Genomic DNA, 19,046 nt, shown 5'->3' with positions numbered 1-19,046 from the left:
AAATTCTAATTTACGCATACTATAACACCATTGCTGACACCAGCTGGAGTATAATGTTTGTTAAGGGATAGGTATATTTCTAGTCTCTATAAATATACCATTCTTGTTATTTAAGTTGCTGTTAAGATTCTATTTATTTTCAACCCTTATTTTTGATAAAATTAATGTACTTATATTTCCTCATGTTTAGTAACTATTAAAAAGTACACTGCAAGTGCATAATTACTAAAATGTATAAAAAGTAGAAATTTTAAAAAGGGACTAATTACAACAAAAAAAGTCATATTTTCAGAATAAAATACATAGTTAATCCTAGTGTATGTTATACCTGACATATTACAAAAGAAATCTAAAACAGACACAATACCAATATTTCACTATTTCATATTTGCTTCCCCAAAATGACAAGTACAATAATGGATATGTAAGAACAACATATCATTTTGCACCCCCTATGGGATGTAAGAGGAGTAAGGAATAAAGAGATATAGAAAGGAGATTGAGAGAGAGGGAAAGCAAGAGATGTGATGAAGCTGTGTCAGGAGGGGATAAATAATTTTTTAGTCCACCTAAGGAAGAGAGGGAGATGTGATGAAGGGATATATGGCAGGAAAGATGGGTAGTGTGAAAGAGGTGAGGTGAAAGTAAGTGTAAGAAAATTAATACTGGTCTAAATACAATCAGAAAATACAATGCTTATTAATCCCGAAAACTCTCAAGAGGAAAAAACAAGAATTTAAAAGTACCTTCTGCTCTGGTGCGCCGATATGCCGTGTCATAGTATTGTGTGTATCCTGACTACTCATTGAATTATCACTCCCTTCCATACTTCTAGAATTTGTATACCTATTATTACTCCCTTCCATACTTCTAGAATTTGTATACCTATTATTACTCCATACGTGTCCTCCCTTTGTCCTTGGAAAACCTGAACCCAGAGGTTTCTGACTATGGGAAATAGAAGAATGCCGTTTCAAAGCAGACAAAACATCCTCTGATGTACTTCGAATTTCAGATCCAAAGACAGTAGAATCCCATTGTTTTAACCATAATAGTACCTGTCTTAGACAAAAATTCTAATCAGCTATGGGAACAACAGCCAAGTCACCCGTGATAACCAAAGAATGTATCTTCAATTATAGTAGCTTAAATAAACAGATTCTACAGCTTCATTTTGACAAAACAGTTCCCCTAGTTAAATGCTGCAATAAATATGTACCTCGCGATTTGTCTGTTCGTCACTAAGAAGATCAGTGAACGATTTTGGAGCATATTTATCTACCCAAAGTTTTTCATGGAGCGTTAGCGTTTCAGGAACATCTACAACACTTTGGCTTTCAGAACTAGCTTCCAAGGTCTACAGCATCATAAAAACCATAAAAAGAACATCAAAACACATATTATATAACCAACTCTAAACATTTTTCAAGCATCCTACAACTGCAGCCAAAAAACATAACAAATTATTGATCAACTTTAAGCCACTTGAAGTTCACAGCAGAGAATCTTAAGTCCAAACCTTAGCAAAAGTCTCTTCCTCCAACCTTTCAAACAGAACACTGATCGGTTCTAAAGCAAGATCTACAAGCAAATACAAAAAAATCCAATTATCCACAGCATACCAATCTGAAATATGTAATATCCTTTTCTTTCAATCTATTCATAGAGATTGGCAATACAATAACAATACAAATCAAAATGAACTTAAAATAAAGTAACTCATCAAATCAAAATGAACTTAAAAAACAACAATACAAATCTTACTTTCTAGTAAGCTAAATGAGATTGTAACTAGTAAAGTTATGAAAAAATTGAACACAGCTAATTAACTCAGAAAATGAATTAGTACCAGAAGAAAACTCTCCGCTATTCAGCTTCGTAGCTCGATCTTCACCATAGTACCTATCTAGCTTAGTATAAACCCTGTCTCCATTAGGTGCAGTCACCGGCATAACTTCACCATCAATCTCCGATGCAAATCGCGACAATGTCTTTTCCTTGGATAATCTCACTTCTTCAGCTCTAACTGGAGAAGGAGGAGGAGAGTACCGAAGCCAATCCTCGTCCGCGGGAGGATCTTCAGCTCTAACCCTAACTTTCTCTCTCTTTTCAACATCGGCAGAATCCGAATCCAAATCGGAATTCGGATCCGAGCGAGAACGCTTGTGGCTGTTGGATTGGGGTTCGGAAGGAGAAGCGAGGTCTGGTGGTGATTGTTCGGGTTGGAGTTCGGGTTCATCTTCGGGAGGGTTGTAGAGGTAGTGGTTATCGTCTTCTTGTTCGTAGATACGATAGCTTGATTCGAGCAATTCGAGTTCTTCCATGTCCATCATGTCCATGTCGTCCATTGTAGAGGATTGATTGATGGCGGTGAGTGAGATGGTTAGCTTCAAAAATGTTCGATGCGGGCAGAAAGGGAACTGAGACGAGGCTGGTAAGAAGGAGGGAAAAAACTGGCAATTTTTGGCGGGAAACAAATAAAGGGACACTCGTGGTCATGGTCAATAATTTTTATTGTTATAATAGAAATAATATAAATAAATAAAATAGTAATAGTAAAATGCAAAATAATACTACTAAGAAGAAGAGAGAAAATGAAAAATAATCATATTTGTGAATAAAATTGAATATTTAAATATAATTTTTATGATATTTATGAGTTAATATGATGATATAAATTATTATTTTATAATATATTAAATTAATAAAATAAAGAAAGAATAAAGTATGATGATATATTTTAGATTTTTTAAAGAAAAAAATGTGAATCTTTACATGAATCATGATGTATTTATATTAATAGAATTATAATTATTACATAGATGTAATTTATATTTTATATTACTATTATAATTTGACATTGTAGATAAAATATTATTATTCTAAATTAACATTATGATAAATGATTCATATTATTATTTTAAATTGACATTTTAGATAAATATTTTTAAATAATAATAAGACTTGTGTTTCATATAACTCTAGAATAATTAGGATTTTCTAATTTCTTTTAACACACCCCCTTTGAAATATGTGATTGTGCTCTATTTAAGTCTTGTTGAGAAAAATCTTATGGAAACATATGTTGTTTTGTTAAAAAATTTATTAGAAAAAGTTCCTTGGGATAAAAACCTTAATAAAAGAAAGGGAGTAGAACTTTATGCTCCCTTTCAACCAAACACATATATTTCTTCTTCAAAGATTTTGAAGGTGATGCATTTCAATATTTTGTACATGCTTCTTAAAAACTTATGTAGGGAATACCTTTGTGAAGAGATTCGTCATATTATCATTCGAACGAATATATTTAATTTCAACATCTTTGTTTCTTTCGAGTTCTTGTGTGAATGAGAATATTTTTTTAGGAATATGCTTGGTTATATCACTTTTGATAAAACGTTATTTTATCTAGGTAACACATGTAGCATTGTCTTCGTACAAAATTGTTGGATTCTTATCAGTTGGTAAACCAGGCGCTCCTTGGATATGCCGAGTCATCGATCTTAACCTTCTATATTATTTCCTTACTTCGTGAAGGACAATTACTTCAGCATGGTTGGAAGAAGTTGCTACAAGTGTTTGCTTTTGAGATCTCTAGTATATTGTAGTGTCACCATATGTAAACACATATCCAGTATGTGATTTAGCGTTTTGTGAACCTGGCAAATATCATGCATTTGCATAACCCATCAAAATTGGTTTTGTATTGTTAGAATAAAACAAACCAAGATCAAACGTACATCGGAAATATCGAAATATATGTTTTATTCCTTTTCAATGTCTCTTTGTATGACATGAATCGAATCTTGCTAGTAAATTCACTGCAAAAGTTATATCAAGTCTTATACAATTAGTAAGGTACACTAATGTCCCAATGGCACTGAGGTATGATACTTCAGAGCCAAGATCCTCTTCATTATCTTCTGTATGTCTAAATGGATCATTTTCAATATTGAGTGTTTTACACATCATTGGAGTGCTCAAAATATTTGCATTGTCCATGATAAACATTTTCAATACCCTTTATGTATAGTTTGATTGAAGTACCAATATACTATTTTTAGTATACTCAATTTGTAAATCAAGGTCGAACCTGTTTTTTTTCAAATATTTCATTTCAAATTCTTTCTTTAAGTAATTATGTGCTTCCCTAATTCCTCTATTAGTTCCAATGATATTTAAATCATCAATATAGACAACAATTATTACAATTTCGAATATTATTTTTCTTATAAAAACACAAGGGCAAATAGGATTGCTCTCATATTCTCATTTAAGCAAATATTCACTTAGCTTATTATACAACATGTGCATGGATTGTTTTAACTCATACAATGATCTTTGCAACTTAATTTCATACATTTCTCTAGGTTTTAGTGTCTCATGCATCTTAAATCCTTTTGAGTTTTTCATGCATATATCATTATCAAGTTATCCATACAAATATGTAGTAACAACATCCATAAGATACATATCAATATTGTTAAATACTGACAAACCAATTGAATAACCATAAGTAATGGCATTCGTAATAGAGGAATATGTTACCTCATAATCAATTCATGGTCGTTGGTGAAAACCTTGTGCAACAAAATGAGCATTGTATTTGACAATCTCTTTTCTCTCTTTTTTTTCTTCTTACAAACGCCCAACAGGTTTTACACCTTTAGGTATAGCCACAATAGGGTCAATACTTTTCAATCTTTAAGAGAATTCCACTTAGTATCTGTTGCATCATTCCAAATTTTCCAATCATATCTATTTTGACATTCATTTATAGTTATGGGTTCAGGATCATCATTTTCATTAATAATTTCACATGCAATGGATAATAAAAATATTTCATCTATTTCACATGTCTGACGGGTATACCATCATGGTTCTCATGCATAATTTTATGGGACGGTCGTCATAGTGATGACGTGCAAGGTGACGAGTTTCGCCTGGGTGACAGATAAACCGTCATACATCCAGAAATGAGCGTTGTTTGCTCGGTTGCTTGGAATTGAATATAGGTTCCGATTTTTTATGTTGTGTTGTGACTATTTTGAGGTATTTTATGTTGTTTATCACATTATGTTGGATTAATTCACTTGTTTTGTATGGAGAATGATGTTGTACATAATGGTGATAAATTAGTGATATTGCATGTTGATGAGATCATGCATCATGGTGTACGGACTTCGATCCAATTTTGGTGTTCTATAATCCAATGGTGTGGATTCAGGAGCCAGTAGCTGGTTCCATATGGGAATCGATGAAGTGTTACTTATGATGATAGTAGCGAGTTGGTGTGCTATGGTCCTATGATTGGGATTTAGGAGTGATATGGACATGTGTTGTCCATAATGGTATCATATACATTGTACTGTCGTGATGTTAAGTACATTGCATCCAGTGTTTACATATGTAATTGAATGGTTCTATTGATATTGGTGATTGAGAATACTTTTATGGTGTATATGAATGAATTATGTTGAATAATTATTGATGTTGCTTAGGCTACCCGGGAACACTTTTGCACCATTATATATTATGAGCGTATTCTCACCCCTTTGTTTTTTGTGTTGTTATGTGTTCCTTCTTGGGGTACATATGAGCATGTAAATGAGTAGTTGCTTAGAAGATGAAAGATGGTGTTGAGTTTATTCTTTTTTTTCCTATTTTAAGCGATATTTTGATTTCGGTTCTCTGATCTGTAACACTAAGCGGGCGAACATTTTGGTCTCATTATTTGTTATATGTTTTGAAGTTATTGACATTAAAGGCATTTTGCCATAAACATGTTTTATTTTATGAGACTTATTTGGTTGTTAAGTTACTTTGATTTACTTATTTCTGTTGCGATGAGCCTATGTAAAGGCGAGCATGTAATGTCAAGTGTTTAAGTTATGGCATGTTTTATATAACCTGTGTTATGGAGCAGGTTTGTGTTGTATTTGAGTGACACCATGTGTGTGTTGTTGTCTTATATTCACATTATTTCGCATTTTGAAGTTTAGGGTGTTATACAGTGGTATCCGAGAAAGTAGGTCCATGTTGAAATGTATATTTCGTGTCGGGTTTTTGTTATCGTATCCACAGGGATTGTAAGATATCACCGCCGTTCGATGGTTGTATTAATCTTAGCTCAATGTAACAATAGGGTTTTGGTTTTAATCAAGTTATCTTGCATAAAAAGTAATAAGTTTCGGTAAAAGTTATGGTTTGATTAAATGAGAAATATTGTCAAAGTTAGGTTTCAATGATCACTTTGCATGTATTTGCTCGGTCAACAATCTTATAAACTTCTTTAGATGATAAATCATTTCACAAATTCCTCTCAATATGTTTCTCTCGAACACATATTTTGAGTTTTGCCATTTTGATCCATTGTTTCTCTCGAACACAATCTATCAAAATGACAACTTTTTGGTTCAACCTTATGGTGAACAAAATCATTCGTTACTATCTCTAGCTAACAAACAAGTTTGGATGAAAACATAGGTCAAGAGTCGGTAAACATCTCTCGATCATAAACCAACACAAAGAGTTTTAAATAGAAACAAGGTTTTCATCATATATTTACCGTTAAAGAGTTTACATATGAGGATCCTTACATTTACACACAAAGCTAGTAATCACCTACATCTAACCTTGACAAATGGATGACTTAGCTACTCATTTTCATGGTAGCTTGGTCGGCAAGTAAGGAAAGAAGGTTGATCAACATCCAAGTCGGATAATCGAAGTTGGATGGGAATCCACCTTCTTTTTGTAGAAGATGGTTATAAGATGAAGAGAAAATGAAAACTAGGGCATAAAAATCCCAAGAACAAATACTGCAAAAATATCTAAAAGAAAGTACAAAAGTGGAAAAAGTTGGTAAAAATGAGGTCCGGTGCTCAAAAGTGGCACCTGCTACTTATAGACCTCAGCTGGTCTGTCATGTTCGTTAGGCGAGCAGAATGGCTCGCCTAGCGAGGGTCTAAAATGGGCACAAAAGGCCCTTGCGCCCAGAGAGAACAGGGCCTGCTGAACTGTGATGTTCGCCTAGCGAACATACCTTCGCCTAGCGAAGGACACGCTTCAACCTTCGCCCCAGCGAGGTTGAGAGGTTTTGCTACTGGAATGCTCGCTGGGGACTCGCTAGAGCTTCGCCTAGCGAGTGAGTGCTGGCTGCGTTTTTTCACCAAAACAGAATGAATTCGCTACCACCTTCGCCTTGAGCTCGCCTAGCGAATTAATTTGCTAATTTACTGGAGCTTTTCGCCTGGAACTCGCCTAGCGAACCAAAGCTTCGCCACAGCCTCGCCTAGCGAGCAGGCAGATGAAATGCTTGTATTCTTTGGTTCCTTTGCCAATTTCTTTGTGTCTTCATTTTCAATTAGTTCATGTCTTTCCTGCACAATAACACACAAATCAAAGGCACCAAGCTTGTTTATCAATGTAATGCATTTCATGTAAAACAAATGTGGTTTTGACAGTTTTAGCAAGGAAAAAGAGTGAAAGATGCCCACATATGATAGCTCTAATAAGCACTTTTGGGCATCTAACAACTCTCCCCAACTAGATTCTTGCTTGTCCTCAAGCAAAGTATGCCTCTTGAAGGACAAGAGGATTTGCTTTAAGAAACTGGTTTCTCCGAAGTTGGATAAACGGCTCAAACACAAGCGAAATCAGCAAATACAAGTTCCCAACGGTTCGAATAAAATAATACATAAGAACTAAAACTTAAATAGCAATGCAAAATATTTATCTATCTACAACAATACTATTCTGAATGAATCATCCTATCTCTCCTCTTCGAATAAGGAATGAAGATTTTGCGTGTTTGCAACCGCGGGACTAATCTCACTCACTAACAAATAATGAAGATATCAAATAGATTCATACAATGTCTAACAATTAAAAATGGTACTGTGGAAGCATAAAGATCACTAAGGGCTTTTCGGTTGAAGCTTGGTTAGGTTAACAAACAAGGGTCATTTCTAAGGCCATTGAAACGAAAATGCCGATGCAAAAAAGACATTCACAGTATTATTCACACTACTCGACTTTTGTTTCATTTGTTTCTTATTTGAAACCTTCACAACACATATTCCACAACTCCATTTTTATTTTTTTCTTCCAAGCAAACATTCATTTTCATTCTTTTATTTGTTCTTTTCTATCTTTTCTATACATATATTTTTCTATGCTTGCTCGGTTTTTCTTTTCTTTTTCAAGAGTTGTGGTACTTACCAATTCTTTTTCGTTCTCCCCAACTTATTTCTTCCACACCCTAAGTGAATGCTCTTAACTTTTTACGGCAAAAGAACAATAAACAAGATTTTCCGGGTTGTAAAGAAAAGATTTTTGAGATCTCGCTTTATTTCAAGCCGAGATTCAACTGTTTAGGCTCAAAGGGGTTAACAAATACTCTCTCTGCTCACAGGTAAGTTGTTTTTGGATGTAGTTGTGCTCGAAAGAAAACAAGTGCCTTGATCATTTCTAATTGCTTCCACAATTTCACAATAATAAAAGACAAATAATGAATCAACAAAACTTATTAGAATCCAGCATTTAAGTGAACAATGGAGGTTTCCTCACAATTTGTGGTTTTAAGTTCTAGATGAAGCATTCATTCAATTATGTTGCAAAAAGACAATATTCAATTTACCAAAAAGAGTAAAGTTCCTAATGCATTCTAAAATTCTAGCCGACGGTAACCATGTACCTTAGCTTCATTCACTTGTTTATTCTTATCATTGCCATCCAAGCTCGGATGCACCTTCATTGGGTACTTCTTGAGGAGCAACCAATCTAGAAGGGTTTGTCACTCAATCAACCAAAAATTTATTAAACACACAAAATTAAAAACATAAATAAATAACGTTAACATAAAATATAAATTTGTTCATGGGGGACAAAACACCCCAATAGTACAACACCATGGTCAGAATACAAAATCCGAAGATACAAATAAAAATAACATAAAAACTGAAAAAAATACAAAAACTTAACCCACTAAGGGCTCAGGACTCCTCTTCGCTACCGGCCTCAGAACCGGTAGCCTCATCATCAACATCATCATCATCAGCATCAGCATCAGCACTCACCCCCTCACCATAGACTGGCCTGTCCACAGGCCAATTAGCGTTAAGCATAAACTGCTCACGCGCCAACAATGCTCGAGCACCGGAGGGGTCATTACCTTGCAGTTCCAACCTCTGCATACTGTTGTGCATATCAATCATAGCTCTCTGGGATGCCGCCATCCACTCAAAACTGTAGTCACACACCGCTCGTAGGTAGGGATCAAGCCCGGGAGTAGAAGCACTAGGACCATCAGCAGCCCGAGTACTTCCCGAGGCTGCACTGCCACCGGTAGTCTTAGGTCTACAATACTTAGCCACATACCTATCATCGATAGGTGCCGGGATCCTAACCTGCCCACAAGACGGAAGTCTCACCCTTGCCTGAACACATAAGCTCATAATCAAACACGGGAAGGCCAGGGGACAATTAACACGAACCCGACTTAAGCCCGCTCTCGACCACCGTCTTCAGCTCATTGGCGATTATCCTCGCCACATCAATCTCAACATTTGTGAGGATGGAATGGACCAAATGTGCCACTGGGATCGGCACAGTAGAGGTGTGTGATTTGGGCTGGATGTTGGTCAAAACCAAGAGCAGAATCAGCTGAGCCATGGGAGTCATGTCCTCCCGGTGATACCTCACTGGAACCCCAGATGGGTTCGGCTCAACCGATTTCCCAGGTAAAAGCAGGTCGACGGTAATGGCAGGGACATCTCGGTGAAGCCTGAGGTCGGTGTGGTATTGGTCTCTCTGGTCAGCTCCCAGCTGGAGCGGTTCCCCTAGGATTCGGTTGATAGCATCCCGGTCAAATGGAATTGCACGCCCGGCAACTCTAGAAACCCAAGTAAAGGGCTCGTCGTCGTCGGGCAGTACGTTAGCATAAAACTCCCGCACTGTTGCAATGTCGTAATGCTCTAAGGGACTTATCAACGTATCCCACTTCTTGGCGTCTATCAACCCGGCGAAAGTTCTGTAAGTGCCCTGTGGGTTGATCAGAAATCGCTTCTCTGGAAGTATTTTTCGCTTCTCCAGAGCGATGTATCTGGCGGCCTGCTTCGGGCCGACAAATTTGTCTTGGTCGAATTGAATAGGAACCGTTCGAGATGCAGATGCTCCCTTTCTTTTCTTACCAGCTCCAGATCTAGACTCCATCTGCAAAAGATATAAAGAAACAACACACACCAAACAACAGATTAGCCAACAAAGCATAATTTAAAATACTGCCTTGCTCGCTGCTGCTTCGCCTAGCGAAGTGGCAGCGAACGCTCGCCCCAGGTTCGCCTAGCGAGTGCTAGCGAACCTTACGGGTTTTGGGGTTTTCTGCATTTTCAAAGATGTTTCCCCCAATACCCGTACTCTAATGGTTCCCACATCAGAACCTAATGATTTCTCATGAAAATTAATCGTTCTAAGCTATTGGGGATTGCCTACTTGCATGCAAAACCTAAAGTAACACTAAATCCCCAATTTGAAAACCTAAATCTTCAAGACTTGCAAACTCGAAAATACCACATGCAACCTCAATGTTCCCATACCACACTCATCCTATTTGCCATTCACATTTGGAAATTAAGAGTTAAAACAAAAAGACAAATGTAGTAGGGCAAACCTTAGTTACACGGATTCGGAAATGTGAAGTGAGAAGAGTTTGCAATCGACCGAAACGAACAAGTGTTGGTGATAAAGATGCAAATGAGAGAGTTTGAGAAGTGTAACACAAATTCCTCAGCAGAGCCGTTCAGAATTTTTTTTGCAGGTTTGGGGCAAAATGGCCCTGCTGAGATTTAAATAGTAAACAGTACTGCAGCGCTCGCTGCTGCCTCGCCTAGCGAGCTGCAAGCGAGCATGACAGCAAGTGCATTGACAAATGCAGCACTTGCAAGTCATCCAGCATGGGTTTAGCACAGTGTACTCAATACAACATAAAACATAAAACAGTAAATACTTACAATGTTGGGGTGCCTCCCAACTAGCGCTTGTTTAACGTCGGCTAAGCTCGACGGTGCGATGCTCACAGAGGAGCATCGAGCGGCTGAGCACAACTCTCGCGATCCACATGACCGCCGAGATACACTTTCAATCGTTGGCCATTCACGGTCCAACTATCTTTCTCGTCCATGTCTTCAATGACAATGGCCCCGTACTCTTTTACTTCTTTCACCCGAAATGGCCCGGACCATTTTGATTTCAACTTCCCGGGAAACAACTTCAACCGGGAGTTGAACAATAGGACCAATTGTCCGAGCACAAATTCTTTGTTACGGATCTTCTTGTCATGATACTTCTTTGCTTTTTCCTTGTACAACCAACTTGAGTGGTATGCGGCATTGCGCATCTCCTCCAACTCAAGTAGTTGTACTTTCCTTTTTTCACCGGCCGACTCATTTTCAAAATTTAAAAACTTTAAGGCCCACAAGGCCTTGTGCTCCAATTCAACCGGCAAATGGCAAGTTTTACCAAATACCAATTGAAAGGGAGTTAGGCCAATTGGAGCTTTAAAGGCCGTACGGTAGGCCCATAATGCTTCGTCCAATTTTTGGGACCACTCTTTTTTAGAATTAGACACGGTTTTTTCTAGGATTCTCTTAATCTCTCGATTAGAGACCTCCGCTTGCCCGTTAGCCTGAGGGTGGTACGGAGTTGTCACCCTATGCGATACACCATAATGCTTTAGAATTGTTTCCAAAGGTGCATTGCAAAAGTGTGACCCTCCGTCACTTATCAACACTCGGGGGTTCCAAAACGGGAAAATATGTTTTTCTTTAAAAAATTTATCACCATTTTGGCATCCGCCCGAGGTGAGGCAATCGCCTCAACCCACTTAGAGACATAATCAACAGCAACAAGCATGTACTCATTCCCATAAGAGGGTGGGAAAGGTCCTACGAAATCTATGCCCCAACAATCGAACACTTCCACTTCTTGGATATTTTGGAGAGGCATCTCATCTCTCTTACCTATCCCACCGCTTCTTTGGCAGCTGTCACAACTTTGCGCATGGATATGTGCGTCTTTGAAAATAGTTGGCCAATAAAATCCCGATTGAAGAATTTTAGTGGCCGTTCTAACCCCATTATAATGTCCGCCATAAGGCGAGTTGTGACAATGCCAAAGGATGCTCTGGGCTTCATCACCAGTTACGCATCTTCTTAACAGGTTATCGCTACCCAACTTAAATAAGTATGGGTCATCCCAAACATAATACTTCGCATCCGAAAGGAACTTCCTCTTTTGGTTCGAAGTTAGGTCGGCAGGCACAAAACCACTAGCCTTGTGGTTTGCAAAGTCTGCAAACCACGGCCTAACTTGAACCTTAAACAGTTTTTCATCAGGAAATTCTTCCCGGATTTCCTTTTCAGATGCGGTAACCTCGACATTCACTAAGCGGGATAAATGATCCGCTACCAAGTTTTCCGACCCCTTCTTGTCTTTGATTTCGACATCGAATTCTTGTAACAAGAGGATCCAACGGATGAGCCTTTGCTTCGAATCCGGCTTGGTTAGCAGATATTTAATCGTCGCGTGGTCGGTGTACACAACGACTTTAGACCCTATAAGATAGGACCTAAACTTTTCTAGCGCATACACTATTGCGAGTAGTTCTTTTTCCGTTGTGGCATAATTTATTTGAGTCTCGTTAAGAACCTTACTCGCATAATGTATCGCATGAAAAGTTTTGTCTTTTCTTTGGCCAAGTACCGCTCCAACAGCATAGTCACTCGCGTCACACATTAGTTCAAAATTTTCATTCCAATCGGGAGCGACTATTATTGGAGCGGTAACCAATTTTTCTTTTAAAACCTCAAAAGCTTGCAAACAATCTTCGGTGAAGAGAAATACCTGGTCTTTGGCGAGCAAATTGCTCAAAGGTTTAGCCACCTTTGAGAAGTCCTTGATGAAGCGCCGGTAGAACCCCCGCGTGCCCCAAAAAGCTACGGATGCCCTTCACATTCACCGGAGGGGGTAATTTTTCAATTACTTCAACCTTAGCTCTATCCACTTCAAGCCCCCTTTTAGAGACTTTGTGGCCTAGCACGATCCCCTCGGTCACCATGAAGTGACACTTTTCCCAATTTAACACCAAATTGGTCTTCACACACCTTTCCAACACCGTCTTCAAATTTGCCAAGCATAGGCTAAACGTCCCACCAAATACCGAGAAGTCATCCATGAAGACTTCCATTGTTTTCTCTATTAAGTCGGCAAAAATGGCTTGGACACATCGTTGGAAGGTCGTCGGTGCATTGCACAGCCCAAAGGGCATTTTTCTGTATGCGAACACTCCAAACGGACACGTGAAAGCCGTCTTCTCATGATCAACCGGGTCAACCGCAATTTGGTTGTACCCGGAGTAGCCGTCCAAAAAACAATAGTATTGTTGGCCCGATAGTCTTTCAAGCATTTGATCCATAAATGGGAGTGGGAAATGGTCCTTACGAGTCGCGGTATTCAACCGTCTATAATCTATACACATTCTCCACCCCGTGGCAACTTTAGTCGGGATCAATTCGTCTTTGTCATTTCGAATTACGGTCATTCCACCCTTCTTCGGAACCACGTGCACGGGACTAACCCACGGACTATCCGAGATCGGGTAAATCATTCCCGCATCCAATAGCTTCACCACTTCCTTTCTTACAACCTCCTTCATCGTAGGGTTTAAGCGGCGTTGTTGTTGAGCCACCGGCTTAAAATCTTCCTCCATCAAAATCTTGAGCATACAATAGGATGGACTAATTCCTTTTAGATCGGAAAGAGTCCAACCCATAGCTTCTTGATTGGTTTTTAGCACAATGATTAGACGGGCTTCTTCTTCTTTTGTCAAGAGGTTGCTTATGATGACCGGCTTTGCCTCGGTCTCATCTAGAAACACATATTTCAAAGTCGAAGGTAACTCTTTTAATTCAATTGGCGCTTTCTCGTCAATGACCTCCTTCTTCAAGTTTTCTTCCTCTACTTCCCACGGTTGTAGGTCTTCCAAACTATCTAGTTCCTTTAAGCATTCCTCAAGAGCTAGCTCCTCTTCAACAGTGAAAACCTCCAATGAGTCGTCAAGAGCTAACTCCATAGGAGATATCTCATGAATATGCTTTGAAACCTCTATAATAGCGTCTTCGATCACATCGATGCGAAAGCTATCATTTCTATCCTTGGAATGCTTCATCGCCTCGAATAGATCAAATGAGACTTCCTCATTTTGAACCCGCACCTTCATTAAACCGTCATCAACATCTATCATCATTCTTGCGGTCTTCATGAATGGTCGGCCCAATATGAGCGGAGCATCATCATCTTCCTCCATATCAATTACAATAAAATCCACCGGGAAAAAGAATTTGTCGACCTTCACCAACACATCTTGGGCTACGCCATGAGGATGGGTCGTCGACTTATCCGCCAATTGCAATGTCATTCGGATGGACTTAATCTCGATGTTGCCAAGCCTCTTGATAATTGACAAAGGTATAAGATTAATACTCGACCCCAAGTCAATAAGTCCCTTTCCGACATACACGTCACCAATTTTAACCGGCAATGTAACTCTTCCCGGATCAACCTCTTTCTTAGGAAGCGTCCTTTGAATAATGGCACTACAGCTCGCATCAAGGACGATGGTCTCCGGTTCCGTATACCTCCGCTTTTTGGTTAGTATGTCCTTCATGAATTTGGCATACTTTGGCATTTGTTCCAAGGCTTCAGCAAACGGAATGTTGATTTGCAACTGTTTAAAAATATCCATGAACCGGGCGTAATGCCGTTCATTCTCCCTTTTGGAAGGAGCATGAGGATAAGGAAGGTTTTGGACAGGAGTAGCGCTCACTACCTCCTTTCCCTTTGAAATTCTAGCACTTTTCCATCTAGGCTTCTTCACTACCTCCCTTATTACCTCATCACTTTTATTTTCCTCAATCTCCACACCTTTTTCTTTTTCAACTTCACCATTATTTTTATTCTTTTCAACTACTTCCTCATCACTCCACACTCCTATTTCACCATCAACATTTTCCTCCACTATTTCCTCCTCAATTTCTTTCTCTTTCTCTCTTTGTTCACTCTCAACTCTTTTTTCATTCTCACTACCCAACTCCCTCCCACTTCTCGTCATAATCGCCTTACAATGCTCCTTAGGATTTGTTTGCGTATTAGCCGAAAAAGAAGGACCAGTTTGTTGTTCCGCGAGTTGCTTGGCAAGTTGCCCAACTTGAGTTTCAAGATTTTTTATGGCCGCGTCATTACTCTTTTGATTGGCCATTGACATTTGCATGAATTGCGTCAATGTCTCTTCCAATTTAGAATTGACGACCGGCGGTTGTTGAGATTGATACGGATTTTGGGGAGGGTTTTAACGGCTAGAAGAACCACCTCCATAACCTTGGTTATGATAATAGTTGCTTCTAGGTTGGAACCCTTGGTTCCCTTGGAATTGTTGTTGTTGTTGTCTTTGTTGTTGTTGAGGGTGCGGTTGATAAGGTTGTTGTTGTCTCGGTTGATAGTCCCGTTGATTGGCCATGTAGTTTACTTCGTCAAAACCGGGAGGTGGACAAAATCCGGTGTCATGTTCACCTTTACACAGTTCACAACAAGCTATTTGTTTAGCTTTTGACGGTTCCCTTAACTCTTTGATTTGTTGCGTTAAGAGTTCCACTTGTTGTGAGATGAGCTTGTTTTGGGCAAGGATGGCATCATTCGTCCCTAACTCAAGCACTCCCGCCTTCTTCAAAGAATTTCCACGACTTTGACTCTGAAGATCATTCAAAGCCATTCGATTGATAATGTTGGTGGCTTCTTCGGCACTTTTTGACATCAACGAGCCACCCGAGGTGGCATCCAACAACGTCTTGCAGTTTGGTTGAAGTCCATTTCTGAAGATATGGATTTGAGTTAATTCATCAAATCCATGCCCTTTACATTTCCTAAGCATGGACTTGAATCTCTCCCACGCTTCATTCAAAGATTCACTGGTTCCTTGAGAAAACACCGAGATGGCCGTCTTTGATTCCATGAATCGGTTATGGGAGAAAAATCTTTCAATGAATTTCTCTTCTAACACGTTCCAGTCTGTCATTACGGCTGGTGTTTGATCAAGATACCAATCCTTTGCTTTACCGAGCAAAGCGTGGGGAAATAATCGTCTGAACAACGGAAGCTCCTGAGCCTGATCCACTCCGGCAGCCAATGCTATCTCATAAAATTTTGTGAGAAAAGCAAATGGGTCTTCATGGTCCATTCCGGTGAATGGACTCCCATATAATAAATTCAGAGTTCCCGTCTTCATCTCAGCTTGCCTTCCTGTTTGGTTGGCAAACTGAGCGGTGTTCCTTGGACTATTGATACATGGAGTAGAAATAGGTGGTGGTGGTTGTGGCTCCATGTTTGGTATGAATGGGTGTGGATTTGTGGTTGAAGAACTTTCTCCTTGCTCTTGGCGTTGTCTAGCCTGTTGCCTCCTACGTCTCGTTTTGCTATTGAGCCTCCTTGCGGTTCTCTCGATCTCAGGATCAAAAAGAAGTTCGTCCACAGGGATTTGCCCTCGCATAAAACGTAAGCTGCACACTAAACCAAACAAATTACAAGCACAAGTCAAAAATTCACAAGCTAAAACTTAAACAACCATTGCGATGCTCGCAATATCAATTTACAATCCCCGGCAACGGCGCCATTTTGTTGAAATGTATATTTCGTGTCGGGTTTTTGTTATCGTATCCACAGGGATTGTAAGATATCACCGCCGTTCGATGGTTGTATTAATCTTAGCTCAATGTAACAATAGGGTTTTGGTTTTAATCAAGTTATCTTGCATAAAAAGTAATAAGTTTCGGTAAAAGTTATGGTTTGATTAAATGAGAAATATTGTCAAAGTTAGGTTTCAATGATCACTTTGCATGTATTTGCTCGGTCAACAATCTTATAAACTCCTTTAGATGATAAATCATTTCACAAAGTCCTCTCAATATGTTTCTCTCGAACACATATTGTGAGTTTTGCCATTTTGATCCATTGTTTCTCTCGAACACAATCTATCAAAATGACAACTTTTTGGTTCAACCTTATGGTGAACAAAATCATTCGTTACTATCTCTAGCTAACAAACAAGTTTGGATGAAAACCTAGGTCAAGAGTCGGTAAACATCTCTCGATCATAAACCAACACAAAGAGTTTTAAATAGAAACAAGGTTTTCATCATATATTTACCGTTAAAGAGTTTACATATGAGGATCCTTACATTTACACACAAAGCTAGTAATCACCTACATCTAACCTTGACAAATGGATGACTTAGCTACTCATTTTCATGGTAGCTTGGTCGGCAAGTAAGGAAAGAAGGTTGATCAACATCCAAGTCGGATAATCGAAGTTGGATGGGAATCCACCTTCTTTTTGTAGAAGATGGTTCTAAGATGAAGAGAAAATGAAAACTAGGGCATAAAAATCCCAAGAACAAATGCTGCAAAAATATCTAGAAGAAAGTACAAAAGTGGAAAAAGTTGGTAAAAATGAGGTCTGGTGCTCAAAAGTGGCACCTGCTACTTATAAACCTCAGCTGGTCTGTCATGTTCGCTAGGCGAGCAGAATGGCTCGCCTAGCGAGGGTCTAAAATGGGCACAAAAGGCCCCTGCGCCCAGAGAGAACAGGGCCTGCTGAACTGTGATGTTCGCCTAGCGAACATACCTTCGCCTAGCGAAGGACACGCTTCAACCTTCGCCCCAGCGAGGTTGAGAGGTTTTGCTACTGGAATGCTCGCTGGGGACTCGCTAGAGCTTCGCCTAGCGAGTGAGTGCTGGCTGCGTTTTTTCACCAAAACAGAATGAATTCGCTACCACCTTCGCCTTGAGCTCGCCTAGCGAATTAATTTGCTAATTTACTGGAGCTTTTCGCCTGGAACTCGCCTAGCGAACCAAAGCTTCGCCACAGCCTCGCCTAGCGAGCAGGCAGATGAAATGCTTGTATTCTTTGGTTCCTTTGCCAATTTCTTTGTGTCTTCATTTTCAATTAGTTCATGTTTTTCCTGCACAATAACACACAAATCAAAGGCACCAAGCTTGTTTATCAATGTAATGCATTCCATGTAAAACAAATGTGGTTTTGACAGTTTTAGCAAGGAAAAAGAGTGAAAGATGCCCACATATGATAGCTCTAATAAGCACTTTTGGGCATCTAACAGTCCATCCAACCAGTTTTTTAGATGCCAATTGATTCCTTTGTATGTGACATGTGTGAGTATACTATCGATGCATTATTCCTTCTAATGTTTGTTTGTTGGTGTGCAGAGTAATGGCTGGAAGAAACTATCGGACAATTGCGGATGCTTTGGAGTTAGTGGCTCAGACGCTGCAAGGTCAGCAGAATCAGGCTGGTGGTGAGTTACGTGGATTGGGAAAATTTCAGAGGAATAATCCGATAACATTCAATGGTAGATATGACCTGAAGGGTGCACGAGCATGTCTCTGGGAGATTGAAAAGATCTTTAGAATGATGGCTTGCACTAAAGTTCATAAGGTGTAATTCGATACTCATATATTATTTGAAAAGGCCGAATACTTGCGGGATAATACGCGCCAGAGACTGGGGGTTGTTGGTACTGAGATTACTTAGGTTATGTTCAGAGTTCATTTCTTGGAGAAGTACTTTCCTGAGGATGTGCGCTGAAAGAAGGAAATTGCGTTCCTCAAAATAAAATAGGGAAATATGACAGTTGTTGAGTATGTTGCCAAGTTCGAAAAGTTGGTGAAGTTTTATCCATACTATATTGGTGCGGCTGTTAAGGGGTCGAAATTCATCAAGTTTGAAAGCGGATTGCATCGTGAGATTAAGCAAGGTATTGGTTATTAGGATATTTGTCGATTTTCTATGACGGTGAATAAGTGTAGGATATATGATGAGGACATTGAAGCAAGTTTTACTCACTATAAGAGTCTTAATGATAGGAAATGGAATAATCAATATCGCGGGAAATCGTATAATGCTCTAGTTGACAAATGGA

The 19,046-nt window shown here is 39.1% G+C and overlaps 1 protein-coding gene across 2 annotated transcripts in view; it reads right to left on the bottom strand.

The window, feature by feature from the left end:
* The window catches only part of LOC127091725 (uncharacterized), a 32,906-nt gene extending 30,421 nt beyond the window's left edge, over positions 1-2,485 (bottom strand). For both annotated transcript variants that reach the window (XM_051030408.1, XM_051030409.1), the window contains exons 1-4: positions 1,850-2,485; positions 1,520-1,581; positions 1,220-1,357; positions 747-1,058 (exon numbers count right to left, since the gene is read on the bottom strand). In XM_051030408.1, the coding sequence (XP_050886365.1) occupies positions 747-1,058; positions 1,220-1,357; positions 1,520-1,581; positions 1,850-2,348 (1,011 nt within the window). In that variant the 5' untranslated portion in view covers positions 2,349-2,485. The remainder of the gene's footprint in view (positions 1-746; positions 1,059-1,219; positions 1,358-1,519; positions 1,582-1,849) is intronic.
* Positions 2,486-19,046: the final 16,561 nt, after the last annotated feature.

Source organism: Lathyrus oleraceus, chromosome 6 (genome assembly GCF_024323335.1).
Source record: "Lathyrus oleraceus cultivar Zhongwan6 chromosome 6, CAAS_Psat_ZW6_1.0, whole genome shotgun sequence".
In the NCBI taxonomy this organism is placed as follows: Eukaryota; Viridiplantae; Streptophyta; class Magnoliopsida; order Fabales; family Fabaceae; genus Lathyrus; species Lathyrus oleraceus.
The sequence above is the reverse complement of the archived record's forward strand: the minus strand, read 5'-3'. Positions and strand labels throughout refer to the sequence as shown.